Source organism: Quercus robur, chromosome 8 (genome assembly GCF_932294415.1).
Source record: "Quercus robur chromosome 8, dhQueRobu3.1, whole genome shotgun sequence".
Taxonomy (NCBI): Eukaryota; Viridiplantae; Streptophyta; class Magnoliopsida; order Fagales; family Fagaceae; genus Quercus; species Quercus robur.
Window position 1 is genome coordinate 42,955,135 of NC_065541.1, and position 24,203 is coordinate 42,979,337.

Genomic DNA, 24,203 nt, shown 5'->3' on the forward strand with positions numbered 1-24,203 from the left:
AATTAGAGTGCCTTTATGTCTGATCACCTCATCATGGATAATATCCTTGTTGCTTTTGAAACTATGCATTACCTCAATCAAAAAACTTGTGGTAAAGTTGGTGAGATGACTTTAAAATTAAACATGAGTAAAGCTTTAGATCGTGTTGAATGGAGGTTCTTAGATAGTATTATGCTAAAAATGGGCTTTACTACTAAATGGGTAAATCTTATGATGCAATGTATTACCTCTGTTACTTACTCTGTCAGGATTAACAAACAACCCTGAGGCCACATCACCCCTTCTCATGGCTTGAGACAAAGGGACCCCATATCCCCTTTTTTATTTCTTTTCTATGTAGAGGGACTATTAGCACTCCTACATCAATCCACATCATAGGGTCTCCTTAGAGGTGTTTCAGCTTGTCCTCTTGGCCCTCGGATTTCACATTTATTCTTTGCTAATGATAGTGTCATCTTTTGTTAAGCAACCCCAGAATAATGCAACCATCTTGAGCATCTCTTAACAATATATGAACAGGCATCAGGCTAACAGCTCAACAAGGACAAGACCACCCTTTTCTTTAGCAAAAATACCCCATATGACATACATGAAGCCATAAAAAAATCGCTTTGGAGCAGAGGTGATTCGACAACATGAAACTTATTTAGGCTTACTGTCACTAGTGGGTAGATCAAAGCAAAACACTTTCAAAACCTTAAAAGAGAAGCTTGATAACAAACTATCCAGGTGGAAGGAAAAACTACTATCACAGGCCGAGAAAGAGGTACTGATAAAGGCAGTTGCACAGCTATACCGACATACACTATAGGTGTCTTCAAACTTCCTAACTCTCTATATGATGACTTGACCGAGATAATCTGAAGATTTTGGTGGGGCATGAAGGATGGCAAAAATAAAATGGCATGGCTTAGTTGGGAGAAAATGTGTGCTCCTAAAGATAAGGGTAGGCTTGGTTTTCGGGACCTGAAAGCTTTCAATTTAGCACTTCTTGCTAAACAAGGTTGGCGTCTACAAATGATTCCAAACTCCTTAGTTCACTGAGTACTAAAGGCACGTTACTTCCCACAAACAGATTTCCTACATGCTGAGTTGGGTTCACGACCATCGTATGCATGGCATAGCATCCTTTCAACTCAAACGGTTGTGAAAACAGGCTATCGTTGGCAAGTTGGAAATGGGGAGTCCATTGCCATGTGGATTGACTGGTGGTTGCCGCGACCTTCCACCTTTCGGGTGTTGACACCTCCACCCTCTCATTTGGCAAACGCCAAGGTAAGCTCCCTCATCAACCCAAACAGTGGCGATTGGAATGTACACATGATCAATCAGTTGTTCCTACCTGTGGATGTCACTTCCATCTTAAGCATTCCATTCAATCGCCACAAGCCAAGAGACAAGCTTGTTTGGGCCTATACTCCCAGAGGCAACTTCACGATGAACAATGCGTACAAGGTGGCCATCTCCATGACTTGATGTAACCCGGTTGTAGAAACTTCCCATGGCGCACTCCACACCAGCTTTTGGAGGAAAATATGGAATCTCCATACTCCAAGCAAGATAAAGCTTTTTACCTGAAGAGTGTGCCAAGATATTCTCCCTACAAAAGCTAAACTCTGCCATCGTCATATCCTTGACTCAACAACATGCGAAACCTGTAATATTGAGCCAGAGACGGTGGGACATCTTCTTTAGGACTGCCCTTTCACTAAATAGGTTTGGAGCACCTCAGATACCCCGTTTGATAGCAATGGACTCAGCTTCATGCACTTCAAGGATTTTCTTTGGCACCTGATTTTCAAGCAACACATGTGTTCTGAACTATTAGAGCTAACGGTCACCACAGCATGGAGTATTTAGTTCAATAGAAACAAAACCCGACTAGGCAATGCTTGCCAATCCCCTCACGAGATTGTTCACAAAGCCCGAGTTCTGTTTCTAGAGTACCAACATGCTCATCTTCGCCCACCACTATTTAAGGACGATTCCGAAACTAAATGGGTTCCACCGGCGTTCCCATGGTACAAAGTAAATGTGGACGCTGCAGTTTTCTCCAACCTCGGTACAACTGGCATCAGAGTGATTATTCGTGATCATGAAGGGTTAGTGATTGCTATTATGAGCAGACGCTTTGTTATTTTCCCCAATTCAATAAAACTTGCACATTTCGTATCAAAAAAAAAAAAAAAAAAAAGTAACTCCTCTCTTTACAAAAATCTCTCCTCCTAAAGTATCACCAAAGTGGACTAAATAGACTGAAATTGACCAAATGGATTGAATGGCCTAAAATGATCCAATTGGACTGAATAGGCCGAAAGGACCAAAATAGATTGAAAAGATCGAATTAGATTAAAATAGACTAAAATATTACGCTAATATGGTTTAACAAAAGCACAGCAACAATAAATGTTATGTTTTGGTTTTTAGATAATATATTATATAGATATTGATGAGAACAAAAATCCTAATCCACACATTTAGAAGTTTTTCATGGGATTGGCCAATGATTTTCTAAGCTCTATAGAGGGAACTGAATTGGCTAGATTATCTAAGCATGTTTTCTATTTGCACCTCAACTTTGTAATAATATATAAGTATATGGCTTGCTCTTTACTCTTTCTTCAAGCCTTCATTTCGTAAATTGTGAGAGAGAATGTTGGGTGTATTTTACATTAGGGTTTTTATGAGAGGTCTTATTTGCCATTATCTTATTTTCCTAAGAAGCTTCTCATAAACATCATCCTTTTGTCAATTTCACACACACACACACAATTGAGAACAGCTATTTCTTTTTACGATATAATTAAGGAGAATCAGAGGAGTAGGTGAATACTCTAATGAGAGAAGAACAACTATTTGTGTTGATGTGCTTCCCTTAGATGGAAATTGAACTTGGGAAATTGCTTTATGGTCACAGAGGAGAAAAATCATATCTGGACACAATTTGAAAAATATTGGTGGGCAAGCAATTGTGATCTTGCAAGGAAAAAAAAAATCTCAAAGTAAAATTTGAATGGCCCTAATAAAGTACATTCCTTGTTGGGACTACCATATGATATGATTGTTCCAAATTTGAATGGCCCTAATAAAAACATTCTACTTAGTACTATTATATGCTTGTTCTTCCTACATGTTCAAGGGCCTTGGAAAAGCCAGGATGAGGATTCTCAACTGGACAGGCCACTTCAGTTCCAAACCAAAGCCTTTTTTGTTTACCCAAAACTTAGATAAGAGTTCTTTGTATCTTGTATGTTAGGTTTTCTAATTGAAATCAACAGAATAGTTTTATTGAATTTAACTATGTAATTACAATAAGCAATAAATCACATGGATGAATTTAATTAAAAATTTTAAAGTACAACACTTAAGTTTTATCTTTCTTTTTTACCCAATCTAGATGGTTTAATACTAATTAAGAGTTTGCTTAAGTGAACTTATTTTATTGACATTTAAAAAAAAAATTATATAAATATACCAATAAAAATTATTGGTTAAAAGGCAAATTACGCCCTTTAAGTTTGGGTGTATTGTCTTTTTGTCCATTTAATTTTTGTTATTTAGCCCTTAAATTTTAACATGTTTTGTCAATTTAGTCTTTCAATCCATTACCCTTTTTTTGTTATTAAAAAAAAAAAAAAACAATAGGTTGTAAGTTTTATAAAAATGATATTATCATATGTGATGATACTTTTTATTGGACTTAACAACAATTTTATTGACGACAATGGATATGAATGTTAAAGTGTAAAGACTACAAGTTTCTCTAAAACTTAAAAAAAAAAAAAAAAGTATAAGGATTAAAATAATAAAAATTTATTATTTACTTAAACTTAAAAAGAGTATTAATTAAACTTTAGCCAAAACAATATACAAGATGAGGTGAAAATCAAAACAGAAAAGCTACAACAAATTGATCATAATCCATCATTAGCGAATAATATAAATAAATGAACGGCTGAAAATACGCCAAAAAAACATAGGCAATCTCGGTCTTTGAACCTAAACCATCCAAAAAAGGGAAGCCAATCACCAAGCCCATGATCACGTGAACACCAGCACCACCACAAACGGCACAAAACAAAGACCTCATAGGCTCATAGCTCTTTACCGTTGTATCTCACGGTCCCACTGTCCCCGCCGTCGAAATTTTCAAAAATAAAACCCACTCTCTCCCCCCAACGGCTAGTATACTTTGCGTCAAACCCCATTTTCAAGAGAACCAATAAACCTTCCCAAACACCACGTTTTTTCATTCAAGACCCAAAATAATACTCTCTTTAATCAAAACCCCACAAATCTCTCTCTCTCTCTCTTCATTCAGAGAGCCAAGAAATCATCTTTACCATTAATCAAAACCTCAAGAAAATCTTTCACAATCTGATCACATAAATTCAAACTCATTAATGGATTCTACACCGCCTTCTCATCGATCCGAGCCCCGGTCCAGATTAAAATCAGCCTCCCGTCTTGCTCGTATTTGTGATTTCAACGTCGAGAGAGAAGAATCTCCTCATCTCTCTCTCGACCTCATCCTATCACCAACAACCAAGAAGACCCCATCACCATCCACAGGCACTGAGTCTCTGAGAAACTCCAACTCTCTTCCTATTCACGAACTCTTGCTTCTTTCGCCTTCTCCGCGCCGAAAATCCAAGACCCGTCTCACAGATCGGCTTGAAATGGCCGAGGAGCCCGTGGAGCCTAATGGGTCTCGCCGGAGGTGCAAAAGCAGGGCGGCCCAGATGGGTCTACTGGGCTGTGCCTCGCCAAGGAATTCTCGGAGGTCAAGAAGGCGGTCGGAGATTGAGATTCGGGAAGAGAAAGAACCAAGCTTGGCGGAGGAGATTGGAAAGCCAAGGAAGAGACGGCACAGCGGGCGGTCCAAGAAGGAGAAGCTGAGTTTGGTCCCTCTAATGCCTTCCCCAAGTTCATCTCCAAGTATGTTGAAATCACTATCCTCTAATTCTTTAATTTTTTTTTTTTTTTTTTTATGTTTTTGGTTTTTTTGGGTGTATTTAGTGATTGATTTGTGCTTATTTTGGTTGGTATTTTGTGGAAATAGAAGCAGAAGATGAGGATGGAAACAATCTTGATCGAATTGGGCAGATGATAACTGATTTGATTATGTGGAGAGATACTGCAAAGTCAACCCTTTGGTTTGGCTTAGGGACTATTTGCTTCTTGTCGTCTTGTTTTGCTAGAGAAATTAGCTTTAGGTGTGTATTTTTCTTTCTTTTCCTTTAGCCCTCTCTCTCTCTCTCTCCTTATCTAACATAACTATAGTATCAAGAATCTAAGGCCTGTCAAATGTCACAATTTCAGCATTTTCTCAGCAATATCCCAACTAGGACTTCTGTTTTTGGGCGCATCATTCTTCTCGAATTCGATCTCTCAGAGGTTACAACTTTAACTCCTTTATCATGTTATGTTCCAATGTATGTTTATCTGTTTTGCTAAGCTTTAGGATTTGATGAAATTGCAGAAATAATAATATCGAAAAGAAGCGTGACTTTAAGCTTAAAGAAGATGACATTTTACGTCTTGGCAAGTTGATACTTCCAGCCACAAATCTTGCAATTTCAAAGACAAGAGAGCTTTTCTCAGGAGAGCCATCCATGACCCTCAGAGTAATAATTACAAAGAATTTGGTATTCATATTTTGACAACATACTTCAGCTTGAGTCATAACTTCAATCAGCCTAATTCTGGTTATAGGTTGCTCCATTCCTACTCTTAGGAGCTGAATATGGTCACCTTATAACAATATGGCGGCTCTGCGCAATTGGTATGTCAATACTGATTCACATCTCCCAATTAGCAGATAAAATTTAAGATTTCTATGCTCTCTCTTTTTTTCTTTGCTTTTTTCAATTCTTAAAGTGGGTATTTTGGTTCTTGATCATGTGGGTAATGGTTATTGTTTGTGTAATATATTAGTTATTGATGTGAAAATGTATTTGGTTATTGTTTGGGTGAGCAGGATTTTTTATGAGCTTCACTATCCCAAAACTGTACTCATGCTACTCCATTCAGATAAACCAAAAAGGTAATTCCATTACCAATGCACTTAATTAATATATGTATTAAGTGTGTTTTAATATCCTTGAGTCACTAAAGCTAAGTGCCATTTGCCAATGCAGTTGAGTGTTTAAAATGGTGGGTGTTGGAGGCATGGGGTGCTTGTTCTCACAAGAAGATAGTGGCTGCGTCAGCTGTCACTGCCTTTTGGAATCTATCTACTATAAAAACCCGTATTTTTACAGGTAATTTTCTGACCATTTGATTAAGCTTCTGTTTGAAATTTCAATATCCCCACATTACATGGCAAAATTGTATTAGTTCCAATCCTTTTTTATTAGTTCCAAAACTGTTTCTTCTTGTTTTTCTCTCTCTTAAAAAAGAAAAGGAAAAAAAAAACCCAAACAAACAATTACAAACCTTGTCATGTTCTCTCTGTATAACAATTTTTTATTTGGTTTTCTTTTTACATTGTCTTGGACAATTCTTGTGCACTAAAGGAGAGTAAAACCACTTAAAAAAAGAAAATAACAATTTAATGCAATCGTGACTTCTAAGACTGGGCTTTTATTATATAACATATCGTAGCATATAACTTTTCTTACCACTCCAGAATCCAGATGCCTAACGGATTCATCAGACAGAGTAGGGCAAGAACCAAACCTTGTTGCCAAGAATCTCTATGAAGACCTAAATTCAAATCCCCCACCTGACTTATTGGAAGGGGAACAAAAACTGACTTTACACTTCAATTTAACTTAGCGTTGGGATGTCAGAATTGCCAATAGCGAGAAAAAATGTCTCAGTTTTTTGGCATGAAGTTGTTATCCCGATAGAAAAGACCCAAAAATTTACTAACATTTATACTTGATTTCCTTTGCAGCGTTTATATCTCTGGTTATACTCCGATATTGCCGGCAGCATCTAGTGACAAAATTGGAAGAAGGAGAAGCAGAAGAAGGGGAACAAGAGCAGCAGCAACAACAGCAGGCATTGGTGGTGGTAGAAGCAGGTTGCCAAAAGTAGTACTTGGAGTCATATGAGGCGTCCAACCAAAAAGTAAAAACAAAAACAAAAACAGAAAGCACCAATATTTCTGTTCATTTACTGCATGGACAGATGAGGCATTTTGTAAAATGTGACTCATCCTTGTTCAAAATGTATAAATAAAAAGAATTTCTTCTTCTCCAATCTTTCATTCTGTCTGCTGATGATGTCCGAGAAGAGTAAGATTAAATTTCACTTGAAGGTACTTCTAATTCATTCATTAAAAAAAAGTACATGTAATTGTTCTCCCATCATTTCAAAAGCTTGCTCTCTTTATTCCAATTGGATTTGTATAAACAAAGGATAAAGTGAATGAATTGGCATAAGGACTTATTAGCGTTAGATAAATCAAATAAAAGACTAGTTTGAATTTGTTTATCATGCAACACCCGTCCACATCCAACAAATCACATGTACTTCGTGTACCTATAACTTGATTTGGCTAATGCAAACGCGAAGATGAACTGAGAAAGTGATTGTGTGATCTGAGGCCAAAACGGCAAAACCCTGAGGATAAACATATTTTATACTTGTAAAAAAAACCCTTTGGTTAGACTTATGCAATGCAGTCTAAGATTCTCACCAAGTTTGCGTAGTGAAGAAAAGGAAAAGCTACAAATAAGCATAGGAAGAATTTTCACTCTAAGAACAACGAGGCTAAAATATACTTTTTGTTCTCGAAATTTGCTCCAAGTTAAATATTCCATCTCTGAAAATTTTCTAAGATATTAATTTTGTCCTTCCGTCCGTCTGCTATTAAATTTATTTACACCATTTAGTCTGCGATATGCACATAATCAAATAAGCAATAGGACTCGTCCTCTATCTGCATTTTTGTGCTCATAGGTTATTCCAGAGAAGCAATTTAAGCTTTTCCTGAACTTACAAGTTGGTAGACTGTACGAGGCTATTCTCCAAGAAGTAAATTTAACTCTTTGAGAACTCACTAGGTAATTGGTAGACCGTCCAAGGCAATATCCAGAGAAACAATTTAAGTCCCTCGTTGGTTTTCAGTTTTCGTAGAAATTTCCATTTTGATTGCAGGGGACTATTATGTGCAATTCTGGTTTTTTGATTCACTGAATGAGACTAGTTTGTGTGTAATAAACACTATTCTTGATCATTTACCAATGGCCAGATCCAATTATTCGGCTGTCTGATCCAATATATCCATCACCATCTCATCATAACGTGTGGGGTTCACATATTATGAAAGGCAGGATGCATAAATATGATTTACAAGAAAATCATTACTCTATGGGATGAAGTTTTCTAATAAGGAAAGGGTCCTCTCTTCCCAACTACCAAGGCCATTTTTGTTAAATAATAAGATTATATTTTTAAAATTACTAATTCAAATAGTATCGCTGTAAGATTATTTTGTGATGAGGCCGAATATTGTCAGTAAGTTACACAGTCCTCACATACTTGAGACAACATTTACTCAACACAGAAAAAGAAGACCTAAAGAGAGTACCGGTGTGGTACCAATCAAATACCCTCCGAAAGTCAAGTTAGAGAACTTTCACAACTCTAGAGTGCCAAATCTAGGAGAAATTATGCATACCTTGGTTTGTGAGGATTTTGGGGTTTTTATAGTAGGTAGGGTTGACATTTGTTCTTTAGCACAAAGGGCTTTTTCTTGTAGGGAAGATCTTACGGGATCCTTTCCTTGTAGGAATCCCCTTGATTAGGGTTAGTTATGGAACACAAGATGTTTCCTTATATATTCATGTGTGGGGCCAAGCAAGGCCACATCAGATTTGTCAAAGGTTTACTTATCTCCTTCAGCTTCCTTCCGTCAGCTTCTTATTCCATCTATGCATTCTAGTCATTGATCTCGAGGCACACCCGTCAGCCTTGAGGTGGAACCATAAGCTCTATGGTGTCGTTGTTTACGAATCCACAAGCAAGGTCATCGGGTTCATTAGGTCCGCCAGTTTTGCCTCGAGTTTATCAAATTTTCAGAATTACTCTTATCATTTTGCAAAATAAGAATTTCCTTAACTCATCTCTCCGTGAGACAAATTAAAGTAATTAAACTTGCCTCTTCAGCATAACCAGATGGAACTCGTCTCTTAAAAAAAAAAAGGAGTTTAAGAAAAATATTATTTTACAAATTAAGTTTAAAATGCTATTTTATGATTTTATCAAATAATTTTTAAATGATATTATTATTATTTTGAAAGGCCCATCTCCCATTCCTGATGAGCTCTCTAGTCTCTACCCTTACAAAATATTTTGTGACTTGGAACTTGTGTGGGGCTTAGAACTCCAATATTATTGGAAAACAGGACGTATAAAATGCGATGTCTACAACTTGTAGACAGTTTTTGTCTTTTGGTACCTCGAATTCATCCAAGTTTTGTGAGGGAAAGGTCCACCATAAAAAATAAAAATAAAAATAAAAAATAAAAAGTCTACAACAATGTTATTTTATCAAATAATTTTTAAATGGCATTATTTATTTTATTGTATTTAAAAAAAAATTCTATACTACAAGTCGTTAAACATTAATTAACAAGTTGGTGAAAACTGCATGTACTGTACAACAGCTCATTTAAAAAAAGAGCTGTACTACAAATCGTTTAATGTATAAAAATCAGCAAAAACACTTTCGATTTTGAGGAGTCAAACTAAAGAAGTAGAATAAATTAGTGCACTTTGTTCTTTTGAAAAGATTGTTGTTTTTGTTATTTTTTGTGGTTTCAGAAATGGAGGCTTTGGGTGGAGGCCTTGGCGGGCTCTGGAACTCAAACCATCCGCTCAGAAAAAGACCCAAAAAACCCGATTCCAAATCCAAATCCAAATCCTCCGATTCCGCAGCTGCAACTGGCAGAGCCGGTTACCAGTTTCCATTGAAGCAAGCCGTCACGGCTGGCTCGCTCGCTTTCGCCGGCGACACCATCGCTCAGCTCAGGGAGCGGTGGACTAAGCGAGAGCCTTTGAACTTTGAATCCAATGCTCTCACTAAGGTCAGTGGAAACTCAAAGCTGCTCCTTTTTCTTTTTTTTCTATTTTGTTATGCTGTGTTTGGTTGCTGAGAAAATGAGGGGAAAAAAAAGTGTGAAGTTTGAAACTTTGAGAGTTATGTGTTTGTTGTCCTCTGTTTGGGTGCCAATGGAAGTGTTTATCTGAAAGTAGAAATAATTAACAATTTTTCTGAATTTTGATGTATTTAATTTTTGTTTGTTTGGAGTTCTCTTTGCCCTTTTGGTTCTCTGTTGGAATTTTTGTTTAATAAGCTTTTGAATCTGTCAGATGAACCACAAAATGGCTATTGTGTGGCCTGTTTGGTTGCTCTGAAATGCAAAAAAATTGAGCCTTAAAATCCTTATCAATCAAGCCCATAACCTCAAGCCAATGTGCTCTAGCTCAACTGTGGCAGCTCCTTGCCTTGCAGTCAATACCCACTGGCTGCATGTGTAACTTATTGAAGCCCATGACTTCAATAAGAATGTAATGGGGTAATTGCTAAAAGCATTATAGCTCAACTAGCAACTTAGTGTTTCCAACGGAGATGTCTAAGGTTCATATCCCCCTCCCTTGCTGTTGTTACTATTGAATTATCCACACACACAAAAAAAAAAGGGAAAGGTAATGGGGTAACAAAATTTCAACTTTTTGCATCTCATTACTAAAACTGGAAAAAAAAAATAGCAAAACATATTTCTTGTCTATCATATACATGATGTGCCAAGAGTAGCTCAGTGGTATTGCTTGATGCATTGAAATACAAAAAATATACATGATGTATTAAAGCTAGAGAACAAAAGCATAATTTTTCTAATTAACAGTTGCAAATGCGAAGGACCACGGCTAGGACGCTTGTAGCCACTTGAGAGTCTGTAGCTATTAAAAGTCAACTTAGTTGCTTCTCCTCTGATATGGTTAATCCAATCTATTCATAACACAAAACCAGTTTTTGGGTCTTCAGCAATTCCATAAGAACAAAGCTATGCACTCTTCCCTCATGATCCCTTATAATACCTCCAAACTCACATCTGTTAAGGGTGCCATTAATATTTACTATTTAGCATCTAAATCGAGCAGCATGGCATTTCTGGCTTTTTTAGAAGGTTTTAGTAAGATCCAAGTTATTCTAAAAAGTGAACTCTATTTTGAGCCATACCTTTTTACATTCTTTGTCTTTTTTTGATAAGTAGCCATACCTTTTACATTATTTAACCCCATGATGCATGGAAAATATATATTAAGCCATGTCAATAATTGCTCAGTTGAATATTTAGTTCTGAAAATCCTAATCCTTTTATTTCTCTAAATGCAAAAGTGATAGACCACAGCAGCAAAAGCAGTTCTTATTGTATTAATCAAACCACTTCCCTGAATCTCTGCTGCATCCAAAATAGTTCCTGCTCCCAACCAAAATATTTTTTCTAATAGAGCATAACTCCAAAATTGCAGACCATATTCTTTCAGAGTAGTTGCATTCAAAAGAGAGGAGTTGTGTATTCTTTTTGTTATTCCTTACAGAGAACACATCTCGATTTGCTCTATGTTCCCTTTGTAGCCAACCACAGAATGAAATTATGTCTAGTTGTGAAATGATCTTTCCAAACCAGAGAATTCATGGACCTCTGGGAAGATTTGTCTCTATATTAAACCAAGTATATTTAATTGAGAACATCCCCAATGCAGATAGCAAAGAGTTTGAGGAAAAACATTATTGAATGTCAAAGTCAATATTTTTGTGGTCTATTTTTGATATGGGGCTTTCTTGACACCTTTCAAAGTTTACTTAATTATTACTGAGTCTTCAATGTTGAGTTTTTTATGTTAGAAAGTTGTTGGATCAGTTTTAATTAAGTTTACTAGAATAATTTCTGGAATGGGCTCTCTTTGGTTGTACCAAAGGCCACATGAATCTTATTTTATGTTTTGAGTCCTTTTCCTATGTTATTCAGAAGTTCTTAAATCCTCTTGTTTATTATTAGTAAACCTAGTCATTCTAGGAATAGGTTATTTAGAGTTGTACTCCTTTGAGGAAAGGATTTAACAATAGCCTATATAAAGGCTTTATTGTAGTCAATAATATCAAGAGAGAGACTGATTTTAATATAATTTTAGCAGCTTATTTTAAACTTTGAGGGTGTGATTGCCTTATCCTACCTAAGTGTGATTGCTTTGGAAAACCTAGGTATGATTGCTAGTGTTGTATCTATGTTATTTCTTGTTCTATTCCCTGTTTTAACATATTCAGGATTCAATCTTTTGTTTACCTTAACCCTTAAACATCAATCCTTATTCAAGAACCTTTCAAGATCTCATCAAGAAATCTAATTCAGGGCTGTGTTCATAAATATTTTACATCAAAATTGATATCAGAGCCCATACACGCTTCCACCCTGCATCATTCCCTCTCATTAGTAATATCATCATCACAAATGGTAGAATAAGACCTTTATAGAATGAACCCAGTTAAAAGATAGTGTAGATTGGGAAAGCGGTTGTGAGGACAATGCAATTTGACACTTCCACTGTGATTGATACCTTTGTGGTCTTGATTTTGTAGTTAAACACTTAACCAATCAATACTGTACCCCAAACATAGTAGGTACATATGTTGGAAAAGTTTCCATCCTTGACACATTCTTCATTTCTGGTTTGCTAAGTATAGTTTTATCTAGTTGGAAGCATATAATCTATGACATGTTAAGATAGTTTCTTGCTATGTTCTCTTTGCATCTAAGTGGTGCATATGGCCGTTCAGAGTTTCATCTTTAACCAAACGCTTTCCTTTAGGATGTAATGTGGACCCTCCTTTCAGACCATGACTGGATCCGTGCTCTGCGGATGACTTCCTATGGGTTTCTTTTCTATGGCCCTGGTTCTTATGCATGGTACCAGTATCTTGATTATGCTTTGCCCAAGCAAACGGTGGAGAACCTAATACTGAAGGTGTACTACCTTTGAATTTTCACTTTTCATATTCAGCATTTCAATTAGTGTAACTAACTTTTATATACTTGCAGATTGTATTAAACCAAATTGTGCTTGGTCCAACTGTGATTGCTGTTGTTTTTGCATGGAACAACTTATGGCAAGGGAAGCTCTCACAGCTTCCAGAAAAATACCAGAAAGATGCTCTTCCTACATTACTTTTTGGTAAAAAAAACAATCTTTGACATAATGTTTACATTGGCTTGATAATGTGGTCCAGATTTCACCGATGGGCTCTAGCTCAAATGGCATCTCCTCCTTGTAAAAAAGAGGTAGAGGGTGAGACCAGTGTGTAAGACCCGAGCATGTGTAATTTCCAATAATAGTGTAAATTGATTTTCTTTTTTGATTTCTATGCAGGATTTAGATTCTGGATCCCTGTCAGTGCATTGAATTTCGGGTACGCTTTTACATCTTTTCTTTTTGTGTTTCCCCCTCCTAATAAGTACTTATGATTATGAAATGCCCTGGGATTTGAAAATGGAATTAGTTCTTTGCGTTCTCTGAAAAAGGTTTTGGGAGAATAGAATAACGAAAAGGGCATTTGAATTGACACCCAGCAAGCAAATCTTTTCTTGTTCAAAGAGTGCATAAATTCTTACTTAAAATGCCATGAAAAGCAAACAGCTCTCACTTATCAACTAGTGGTTTTGTGGCCAGTATTGGGAACAACAATGTTGTATTTCTAGGTTCATTTTTCTTTTTCTTTTTCTTTTCCCTTTTTTTTATTCATTTCCTAGGTTTCCAAGGTTCAGCTTGGAGAGAAAAGAATCAAAGATTTCAAAAACTCTTTATCCTAACTAGTAGAATTAATTGCTTGCTGGATGCTTCGCTAGTCGAGACAACTTCTGAAGTGAAGCGGAAGTTGAAACTCAAAACTAAATACAATGATTTGAAATGCTCTGGATATATCAATTTCATATATTTGCATTGGTTCATTTAATGAATCATTTTTTCAAAGAACATAGTCCTCTAGCACTGACTTCGTCTGTTTCTCTCATTACAATTACTTAGTACTTTTTTTGTTGGAACATCAAGCTTTACATGCCTTGGATATATGATCTTTATAGGGTAGTGCCTCTTCAAGCCCGTGTGGCTTTCATGTGCTTGGGCTCAATATTCTGGAACTTCTGGTTGTCTTCGACCATGAGCAAGTAATTCATACATACAAGAGTTTAATTAATGATTTATTATCAGAAGGAATTTGGACCATCAGGTATTTTCTCATATTTATTCTCCTTTTCTGGATTTGTAAAAATTACTATTGGGGTTTGATGTGAATTCAATTTTTTTTTTTGTAGGTCAATTTTTGACCTGAAATCTGTTCTCGCAGAAAGCATGTGAATTGGAAGCAGTGGTTTTAATCCTTCTCCATTTTCATTTGCTACAAATTTTAAATTAAAGTTTTTTAAACAATTCTGTCCTAGCGAATTTGTGAACCTCTAGATCTTCAGGATAGGCTTCTGCTTGTGATTGTGAGTACATTAACTAAAATATATAGAAGTGGCAATATGGTGTTCCCATTTTTTTCATGGTGTACCAGAAATCTGTCTTTTCGTTTGGTTTGGTATTCCATATGAATCCATATTATCTATCATTTACTTGATAAAAAATGTTACAAATAAATTGTGGCAATAAATATCTGGCGATTACTTGGTTTAACAAGCCTTTTTTTTTTTTTTTTGGAGAATCTCTTGGTTTAACAAGCCAGATGTATTGTTCAAGTGATACAGCACAAATTTTGATTAACTACTCGAGAATTTTCTTTGAACTGAGTTCTTGGTACAGCCTTTGATGGATAACTAACAGATGTATATTCAACAATGAGCTATTAATTGAAGTATTTGAAAGTAGGTTTTTTACACCAGGATTTGTGCCAGATTAACAGAAGCAATCATATGCTTTGAGTGTCCTTATGCACTAAGTTTGCTGAGTAATTGTACCCTAGCTAACAAAACATCATTTTAGTGTTAGTGTAAAAACAATGTTCATAATAATGCCAACAGCCTTGTAGCTTGAGTCCTACTTTTGTTGGGTGCTGCTCATGATGTGCAAATAAGTGAATAACAAGAGTCTTTAAGTAGAAGAAAAACTACTTCTATTTTGACAAGTTATTAGTGACTGTTACAGTAGGCAAAAAAGTAATTTTAGTGGTAGGTTTAAATTAGAACCAATATCAACTTACTACCTAAGATTTGTTGTGAAAAATGTTATGTACATAACATTTTTTTTGTGAAAAAACAAGAACATTGGTGTAAAAATCAGATGATCAAATCTTATCTATTCAATCTGAGTATTCATTAAGGACAAGATTGGGTGCAATACCCTTGCACCATGTGCAACTACTCTGACAAAAAAAATTTATTTCTTCACTTTTATACTTTTTTTTTTTTAATGGTTGAGATTGAAAATTGCGCTCTTAATCTAGTCATTGAGAGCAATTGCACTTGATCTCAATCTATTTGTTTAAACCTCATATAAAGTAAAACTCTACAATTTAGCCGATGATAATGGTGAATTGAAAGAAGAAAAATCATGATTTCTAAAGAGAAATCCTAATTCTTTTTTTTGGGTTTCAATTTGCCCAAATGATAAATTCTCTTACAATTGAATAAAAGATTTAGAATTTAATTCATGTTTACACAAAAAGCTAATTGATGATTTGGTATTGTGGCCTAATGATAAAAAATATTCATCAAGAACTAACGCAATAAATTGAAGAAAAAAAATTGTAATAATACTCCTGATGGGAGGACAAGTAATACAAATTATCCCAAATTCCCAATGCTATTAATTGTCATCCTTTTTTCTTTGTAAAAATATTTTGGCTAAGAAAAAGGATATAGGGCCTAGTTTCAAATAGGGCTTTCTCTAGACTCTAGCCCAAACCCGGAATTAAATCCCAATATTCCCTCAAAAAAGCTTTTAGGTGGGGGACCGTAGGGTTTAACTTCTTCACCACTTCTTCAACTCCGCATTTTTGCTTTTTCTTTTGCTTTTGCTTTTGCCTTTGCCTATTTCTTCATTCAGTTCTGAAGAGACTCTCTCTCACTTTGCCTAGGGTTTTTCATTTTTGAGCTTCTTCTTGGACCATAGCACCATAGCAATGGCGACAGTGGCAACAGGGAATACCAACAATACTAATAATACTGCTGTAGCGAAGAGGAAGCCCGTGTTCATCAAGGTTGACCAGTTGAAGCCTGGTACTTCAGGTCACACGCTCACTGTGAAGGTGGTCAGCTCCAAGACCGTCAAGGCGACCAACAACAACAAGCCTGGCAGATCTACCATGCTTCTCTCTCGCCCTCTCCACCCCACTCGTATTGCTGAGTGCCTCGTCGGCGATGAGACTGCCACCATTGTCTTCACTGCTCGCAACGACCAAGGTTTATTGATCATTTTCTATAGTTTACTGTTTCTGAATTAATGGGTCTTTGTGCTTGGATGATGAGGGAGTTTTGTGTGAAATTTTTGATGAATTTGGTGTTTTGGATGATGGGTTTTGCTTTGTTTGGGAAAATTGATTCTGGGTTTTTTTTTTTTTGGGTGGTGATGGGTTTTGGGAAATGGGAAGATATTGGTAGTTTTTGGGTATTGGATTTTGGGGGTTCTATTGAATGACTATTGGGGTTTGGTTATGTATGTGTATGTTTCTGAAAGTATTCTTTGGTTGTTTTGGTGGTGTTTGTGGTGTCTTTGGTTGCTATGGTAGGTTGGAGAAAGGGAAGGAATTCATGTTTTGGGATTGGTGCAACTCTAGCTGTAAACTGGAATTTAAAGTAACTGTGTATTGCTGTGTAGAAATTACATATAATGCATTTGTAGTGTGTTTGGTTGGGAAAAATTGGGAAAGCTATTACCAGGCTGGTGCTGGGTTTATAATTCTTTTGGGGTCTAACATTGATGCAACTATGGGATTTTGTTGGATTGAAACCATGCATGTATTCATCTATGTTTGATGTATGTACAGGTGTAGTTATGTGTATGTATATTGGTCATTGTGTTCTGTTTTTTGCTGAGAAATGTAGGAAGAGAAAGGATTTTGAGATTTGAGTTTCAGCCTCTCTATCTGTTTTGGCATGATAATGATAAAATCCTTTAATTAATAGCACTTAGTGCAACTTCATGGGTTGAATGTTAATCTTCAAAGTTTTCAATTGGTTTAGTATCACTTATTTTACTCATTAATTGAGTGAGTATCTTACTTTTCCAGTCATTCATACAGTCATACTTTGTTTATTGAGTCAAATGTATATCCTGGACCCACTATTACTATTCTGAATCTGGTATAGGTGTTTATGTGACAGCTACTTACATTGGCCTTAGCTTTTCTTGTTGCAGTAGCACTATATAATGCTGTGTGATGGATGTTTGTTGACAAGGTTTTGAGAATATTGCTCTCATGTATTATAAGCTGTTATTGAATGAGGGCTTTATGTATGTGCAGTTGATATGATGACACCAGGTGCCACTGTGATTCTGCGGAATGCAAGGATTGACATGTTTAAAGGGTCTATGAGGCTAGCGGTTGATAAATGGGGACGCGTTGAAGTTACTGAACCTGCTACTTTTGAAGTTAAGGAGGATAACAATCTTTCTCTAGTTGAGTATGAATTAGTTAATGTTGTTGAAGAATGAGCGTGTCCTATGGAAGTCAATGTTTTGGCATTAGGGGTTTGATTTCTGTTTCCTCGCAATGAACTGTTATCTGGGTTGCAATTTTTATATATGTGGTACACGAGTCTTGCTGAAGTTGTTTTTGCCCCTAATATATTTTGTAGTAAACACCAAGTAATTGTGAATTTGGGAATATGATGGATTTGGAAAGTTTGGTCAGTGCAGAAGCTTTATGTTCTACATAGCTGTACTTGGAAAAGTAAATCTTACATTTTCAATGCAGGTCAGAATAGAAATTTCATGTTGTCAACAATACATTTCTACTCATTTTGTTTTTACTTGGTTGCTTGTACGTTTTTGCATAGAATTCTTGATTAAGTACCAAGCTGCAGTATTGCTACAAATGTGATTTTGTGTTTCTTATTTGGTTTATATGGGACTTATGGTCATAATGAGAGAACTGTTGTTAACTTTATAACCTATTTTCCATCTGTATAGAAAGAAACAGCTTGTGATTTATTCTCGATCCAAACTTAGGGGAGATTTTGGTTTCAGAGAACAATTCAGATTTCTTGCTCACTTTTCTGCATTGAAGGTTTCAATATTTCCTGGGATCATTTGTTGCTCTATGGTTGTGAACGTTTGCGGCTGAATCTCTGGATGGTGCAAGACATTGTCAAAGACTCAAAGTAGCTTAACAGTTCATTGGGTGATTAAATAAATGGAGGTCGAAAAAATATTCTCATTGTTTGTGGCTGAATCTCTGAAATGAATGAGGCAGAGAGATTGTCAAAGTAGCTTAACTGTTCAAGTGAGTGCTAAAAAGAGAACGTCGAAGAAATAGGCAAGTGAGCACAGTGTGTACGAGCTCCCTGTAAATTGTTGTAAACAAATCGCCGTAACTTTATATGGGGGTCATCTGAACATAAAAAGAACAACTCTCCTAGCCAAACAAAACCGGCGACTTCTCAATGAGGACTTAAGGCCATGCACTCAAATTCTAAAAGCGAAATACCTGCCCAAAACAAATATAGCAAACTCTAATACTGATTTGCGTGGGATTTGTGAGAAAAAGGGCTCAGTTTGGTTATTAGAAATGGGGAAAAATCCGGCTTCTGGACTCAACACTCATACATGGTTGGGGTCATGCTGCCCCTTAATTAAAGGACTTTTATCCAAGGACCACTCCAACAAAATGAGAGAGAGAGAGAGAGAGGATGCTCATTTTTGCTCTACTACACAGACCCTTGGACCCAAATCTTCCAGACTCAGTTCAGTTACCTGGAGTCCCAACCCCTCTGGCACATCTGATACTGCATCAGCTTTACCGTTTGGACCTTGATTTTGGATAGTAAGCTCGCCCCTCATCATAATTGGCATTTGAAAACGCTTCCAAGGATTCAATCCTTTTTATGGCTGCCATGTATTGTTATTTCATATTTGTTAAGACATTAATACTCGTAGCTTTCTTCAGGTTAGGAAATGTTAGTTGAAAGTAAGCCAATTCATGAAACTGGATCTACAGTCACACAGAAAGAAATCATTGTGCGGACTTGCCAGCAAAGAAAGAGTGCTTGTCAGACCAATCCCTTATGTTATATTCTGATTCTCCTCTTTTTCATTTTAATCCAATTGTTTTCTGTATTTTATTATTTTAATTAATGCACCCTTTTACCCAAAAGAAAGTTCTACCCAATTTTTCTCTATTCCATATAAATATTCTTTTATTTGCGATGGCCATATTCATAAATAAATAAATAAATAAATAAAATTAAAAAAAAAACACACACACACACACACGCACAAACAAGGAATAAAAAGGTGCAGAAACAAAGAACCCACAAAAATCACAAATTTCAGCACTGACATATCACATATTCTCTCACAGAAAAACAAGCACAAATTTTAGCAACAACAAAGAACAAACTGCTGCAACGACCAAGCAAGTCTTTTTCACTTGTGGTGTTGACCAGGGAGGAAGACCAGTTTAACTCAAATTCAGTGGCACTACATGGTCAATACTACCAAGATGCTCACAGTCACAGATACAAGAAGGATTTCTGCGATCGCCTTAATTTTGTTGTTCTAATTTTATTAATGTGATATTAGCCATGAGTGTCCTAACTGACAAGTCAAAGGACCAAGTAGAAAATACAGTAAGAATTTGAACCCTAACATCTATCAAGAACATATCTTTTAAGGACATGAAACAGATACTAAACACATAACCCACAAGAAGCTTACCACGGAACATTTTTTTACTAACAGTTATAGCTAATTTGACGAGAATGCACCAGGTCTTGGAGTATGTTGCAATCAAAAGGAAGGGAAACTATGCCAAATTTTAGTTGACAAGAATATCAGTGTATTATAACTAAGCCTGACCTAGTTTGTGATGGAGGACAATCGAGTGAAACAGAACATAAAATCAATTCTACATGAAAAGGAATAGTAAAATAGTAAATAAAGATTTGGGCAGATTACATCTGATGGTTAATTATAATGCTGCTACCAAATCCCATGTTAACTAAAACCTGCACAAATACAATTCATCCGTCTACAACACAAAACCCATATAAAGATCATTAAGGATAAATTTATTAGGCAAAACTACTAGAAAATCCAAGAACTGATCGAGTAGCGATGACTAGCAAGCAAATGTCTACTATGAGATAGCAACAAAATAAAGGGAAAAAGCAAGGAAAGGTCATCATGATCATAGTCCTTCTCCAGGCTGGATTGCCAATGATTAGAGGATATTACAGCCCTAAACAAACAAAACACTGAGTCAGAAATGAAAGAAGAAAAATCTAATGGTTTAGTCGAATAGTCTTGGGCTCAATGCAAAACCCAGATAGCAAGAGACAACATGTCCTCTATTTGAGACACAGATATACTGAACCTACTATAATGGTACCATTAGAAATCATCTCACATGAATAAGTACTACCATCATGTATGTCTACACATAACTTCGGGATTCTCTTTTAGGGGAACATTCATATAGTAATATTTATATAGTAATAATCCTTGCAACCTTAAAAGTTAAAACAGATCACCTGAAAAAAGTAGCATCAAAATTTACGATGACAATTCCTATCATTGTTATCAATCTACATACAGACACACATATATATGGACTTTTTACTTCTTTGAATCTTTGGTCCTAAGTGTTTTAGGACAGGACTGCCACCATAAGCTAACTGCATTGCAAATGTATAACTACTTGACCAGTTGAATGTTCCTTCCCAGTTTTCAACCCTAATATCAATCAGTAGTATTTGGAGAATTAGACTGAGGTACTAGTACAGGTTCATCATGGGAGGACCTTTCAAGTTTTTTCCAGTTCATCACATTTATCAAGAAGATACCTACACTACAGCTCCTGCTATATATGTGATAATAAACTTGCATAAGTAAAAAATGAAAAATAGACATCTGTTTCACATGATTCAATGCCATCAGGGTGAAAAAGGTAATTAGCAATCTTCTCAAATTTATACATGAAATTCTCATAGGCTTATACTCAAGCCAGATAAAGAAGGATAAAAAAAGAAAAGAAAATTTTTCAGAACAGAATTGTCCAGTAGGCCTCTCATTTAATACTTATAACTTATCAGCGCCCTCTTAGAATGCAATAACTTCAGACAAAACTTCTTCTGAACCCATTGGACATTCATCACAAATCATCATTGCAAGCTGATTGCATAGGAGATATTAGTACAATGCTACATTGAGCTTATTAACATTGATGCAAAAATCTTTGAAGAAAGAAGAAATAACTGAATTCATTGTTCTGCAATACATCTTCTCATTTAAAGTCTATGGGCTACATATCAAACATCAATCATCAGACAAATAGTACTAATGCCTTTATGTCATTGACAAAAATTAATGGAGTGCACTAGTTCATCTAAGTTTTGGAGCTCAGGATATTCAACTTGTATCTTCTGCAGCTCATTCAAAACTTCTAACTTATCAGCAGTCACTGTCTTATAATGAAGAATTTTGTACAAAAACTTTGCTTGAATCCTCGGCATTCATCACACATCATCATTGCAAGCTGATTGGATGGAAATGATCAGTAATTCAGTACGCTGGTTTAATGATCCCATTGACTAAATTGCTAAACTAATTAAAATCCAGAGCAATATTCAGAATCAATTATTCATGCTTAATATTACAGACAAGTCTGTACTTCAGAGGTTGAAATCTAGCATCTAGTTCCTACGTATTGTGGATCATGAAGCACTCTTTATGCCCTGACGGAAAAATCTAGCAAGAAAATAAGAAAGGTGAAAAGAATGCATCTAGTCCATCATTTCTATCAATTATTCATTGTTCAACCATAACATTCCATAAACACCTTTAAAGATTCAAGCCTTTAAGAAGAAAATCTAAAAGATTCAAACTCTTATTTTTAGGAAAATCTCAGCTTATCTCACAAAAGTGTGTATTAAGCTAAGTTTTCTTGTTATTTCATCAGTAAATCTTCATCTAACTACCATTAGTCCAAAAGTGGGTGTTAAGCGTATCATTTTCTTTATCAGTAAATATCCTTCTATCTACCACCCAACTGAACAAACCCATGAGACCACCACACTTCATAAAAACCTTCCTGAAGATGTACTGGATGACTCAAATGATTTGATGGACTCTTATGGAAGCAGAAAATTATAATCATAAGCAACACATATTTTAACAGAATAAAATGATACACAAAAGCTACTGCATCATATTAATTGATAGATCCTCTCAAAAAATATCAATATAAATCAGTTGCTTCACATCTCATTTCATCATTACTTCAGAAAAGACAGGTATCCTGCTTAATCTACTGCTGATATCACTCCCTACAACTTTATAAGCAAAAAAAAAAAAAAAAAAAAACATAAACAAATCCAAGTCATTCCATCTTTGCTTCTTGATCTTCATCTAGTCTTGTCTCGGCCTACAACAGAAAAGTAGTATGCTTTTTACAAAAAAGGGGGGTAAAAGAGAATGGTAGATCGACCTATGTTTATAAGAGACCAAAACAACAGCAACTGCAGGAAAAAGAATTTGATTATGCAATTTGATTTGGTTGGAAACAAAAAATATCCATGCTCTGCGATCAACTTATGTATCCTTGTGATGTGCATATTTGTCCACTAGAGTTCTTTTCTTTGATAATTCAAAAGTTACAATGGGGAAGAGGGGGATTTTAACCATAGACGTCTCCATTGGAAACATTAGTGTGCCAGTAAAACTACAAGGCTCTTGACTACTCGTCCACTAGAGTTCTAATGACCATAGAGATCACCCACAACAATCACCAATTAGAGAAAATTAAATGGAATAAAATGACATCACAGCGCTTAATACCCAATTCAAGATAAGCTTAAAGGATTCTAGCACTTAACCATAAAAATATATATCTGAGAATAGAGTAAGCTGACTATACCATCTGGGAGCCAACCGTAAGTGCCGCCAGAGATTGAGAGCATTGATGTCATCAAAGCCGATGCAGTCGCAGTGTGGTATGGCAGCATTGACTCCACACAAAAACTCGTTTGAACAGGACACCTTCCACACAAAAAAACAATATCATTATTCACATTATCCTTACTTCAAATCTCTCTCTCTCTCTCTCTCTCTCTCTCTCTCTCTCCAATAATTATCATTAATGATTAAATTTAACTTAACAGTAACTCTGTTTGGAAGCTGAGAAAATGTAGGAAAAGAAAACAATCTAAACTTTCGGATATTAACATAAAATGAAAAGTTAATTTTCACGAAAACCCATTTTATGTGTTTACTGAATTTATTTAAAGATTAACTTTTTATTGCCACCCAGTCCCAGTTAACCTGTTTAGTTTTAGAGAAAATTTGCAATGCTTCTCTGATTATAAATAACAAAAAAAAAGCAAACTAGTTTCAACTTTCAATAAAAGACTTTGTTTTTACTTTTGGTTCCAAAATAATGTAGTAAACTTTCATGCGAAAATTGAGAAACTATAAAAATCGGATTCAGACATATACATATATGTTTGTACCTGAAAGCGGACTTAGAGAGAGAATTTCTGGTTGGGATGCGAAAGGGAGAGCGAGCCGTTTTAGCTGTAGATGTAGCTTGGGGAGCGAGACGAGCCGCAGCGCCGCGAGCGGAGCCGGAGCATGACCGGAATATGGATCTGGCGGCGGCTGCTGAGGCCATCGGAGATTGCAAAGGATTTTCGGAAATGCTGTGAGGTTCTTTGTTAGGGGTTTTGGGCTTTGGGTTTGTAAGTGAGAAGTGTTTACTTACCTACGGTTAAGACTTAAACGAGGGTTTTTGAGACGGTTCTTGTGTGAGATCACTCACTCACATGGTAGTCACCAAAATGGTAATTACAACCTTTTTTCTTTTTCTTTTACTTTTTTTTTTTTTTAAGTTTTTCTTTCACTACAATAAAAAAATGTAATGGGTTTTCCTCGAGTCCAACCTATTATTAGGAGTATCAATGTTCGACCCAACCCGTGAACACGACACGAACTCAACACGGGTTTTTTTAAGTTAGGGTTGGATCTTAATGGGTTTG

The 24,203-nt window shown here is 35.9% G+C and overlaps 4 protein-coding genes across 8 annotated transcripts; 3 read left to right on the forward strand and 1 right to left on the reverse strand.

Moving 5' to 3' along the window:
- The first annotated feature begins 4,167 nt into the window (after positions 1–4,167).
- LOC126695588 (reticulon-like protein B17) lies at positions 4,168–7,319 on the forward strand. Its single transcript, XM_050392403.1, has 8 exons — positions 4,168–4,938; positions 5,063–5,216; positions 5,323–5,397; positions 5,483–5,627; positions 5,716–5,785; positions 5,981–6,046; positions 6,141–6,263; positions 6,902–7,319. The coding sequence occupies exons 1-8, from the start codon at positions 4,404–4,406 to the stop codon at positions 7,042–7,044; spliced, it is 1,311 nt and encodes a 436-aa protein (XP_050248360.1). The 5' UTR covers positions 4,168–4,403; the 3' UTR covers positions 7,045–7,319.
- Positions 7,320–9,700: 2,381 nt separating this feature from the next.
- On the forward strand, positions 9,701–14,553 carry LOC126695589 (uncharacterized). The gene is made up of 6 exons (XM_050392404.1): positions 9,701–10,040; positions 12,829–12,984; positions 13,059–13,191; positions 13,387–13,426; positions 14,097–14,242; positions 14,328–14,553. The coding sequence occupies exons 1-5, from the start codon at positions 9,780–9,782 to the stop codon at positions 14,182–14,184; spliced, it is 678 nt and encodes a 225-aa protein (XP_050248361.1). The 5' UTR covers positions 9,701–9,779; the 3' UTR covers positions 14,185–14,242; positions 14,328–14,553.
- A 1,427-nt stretch (positions 14,554–15,980) lies between these two features.
- LOC126695591 (uncharacterized protein At4g28440) lies at positions 15,981–17,862 on the forward strand. Its single transcript, XM_050392405.1, has 2 exons — positions 15,981–16,412; positions 17,474–17,862. Exons 1-2 carry the CDS (start codon positions 16,133–16,135, stop codon positions 17,662–17,664), a joined length of 471 nt encoding a protein of 156 aa, XP_050248362.1. The 5' UTR covers positions 15,981–16,132; the 3' UTR covers positions 17,665–17,862.
- A 2,238-nt stretch (positions 17,863–20,100) lies between these two features.
- Positions 20,101–23,955, reverse strand: LOC126695592 (protein NUCLEAR FUSION DEFECTIVE 6, mitochondrial). 5 transcript variants are annotated; one of them, XM_050392411.1, is made up of 3 exons: positions 23,679–23,952; positions 23,087–23,208; positions 20,101–20,410 (listed from the first exon to the last, which is right to left on the reverse strand). In XM_050392411.1, exons 1-3 carry the CDS (start codon positions 23,837–23,839, stop codon positions 20,403–20,405), a joined length of 291 nt encoding a protein of 96 aa, XP_050248368.1. In that variant the 5' UTR covers positions 23,840–23,952; the 3' UTR covers positions 20,101–20,402. The 5 variants fall into 5 exon arrangements, with proteins under 5 accessions (XP_050248368.1, XP_050248363.1, XP_050248364.1 ...); XM_050392406.1 differs by lacking the exon at positions 20,101–20,410 and adding an exon at positions 21,039–21,342 and having other exon boundaries at positions 23,679–23,953; XM_050392407.1 differs by lacking the exon at positions 20,101–20,410 and adding an exon at positions 21,361–21,706 and having other exon boundaries at positions 23,679–23,954.
- Between the last annotated feature and the right edge of the window lie 248 nt (positions 23,956–24,203).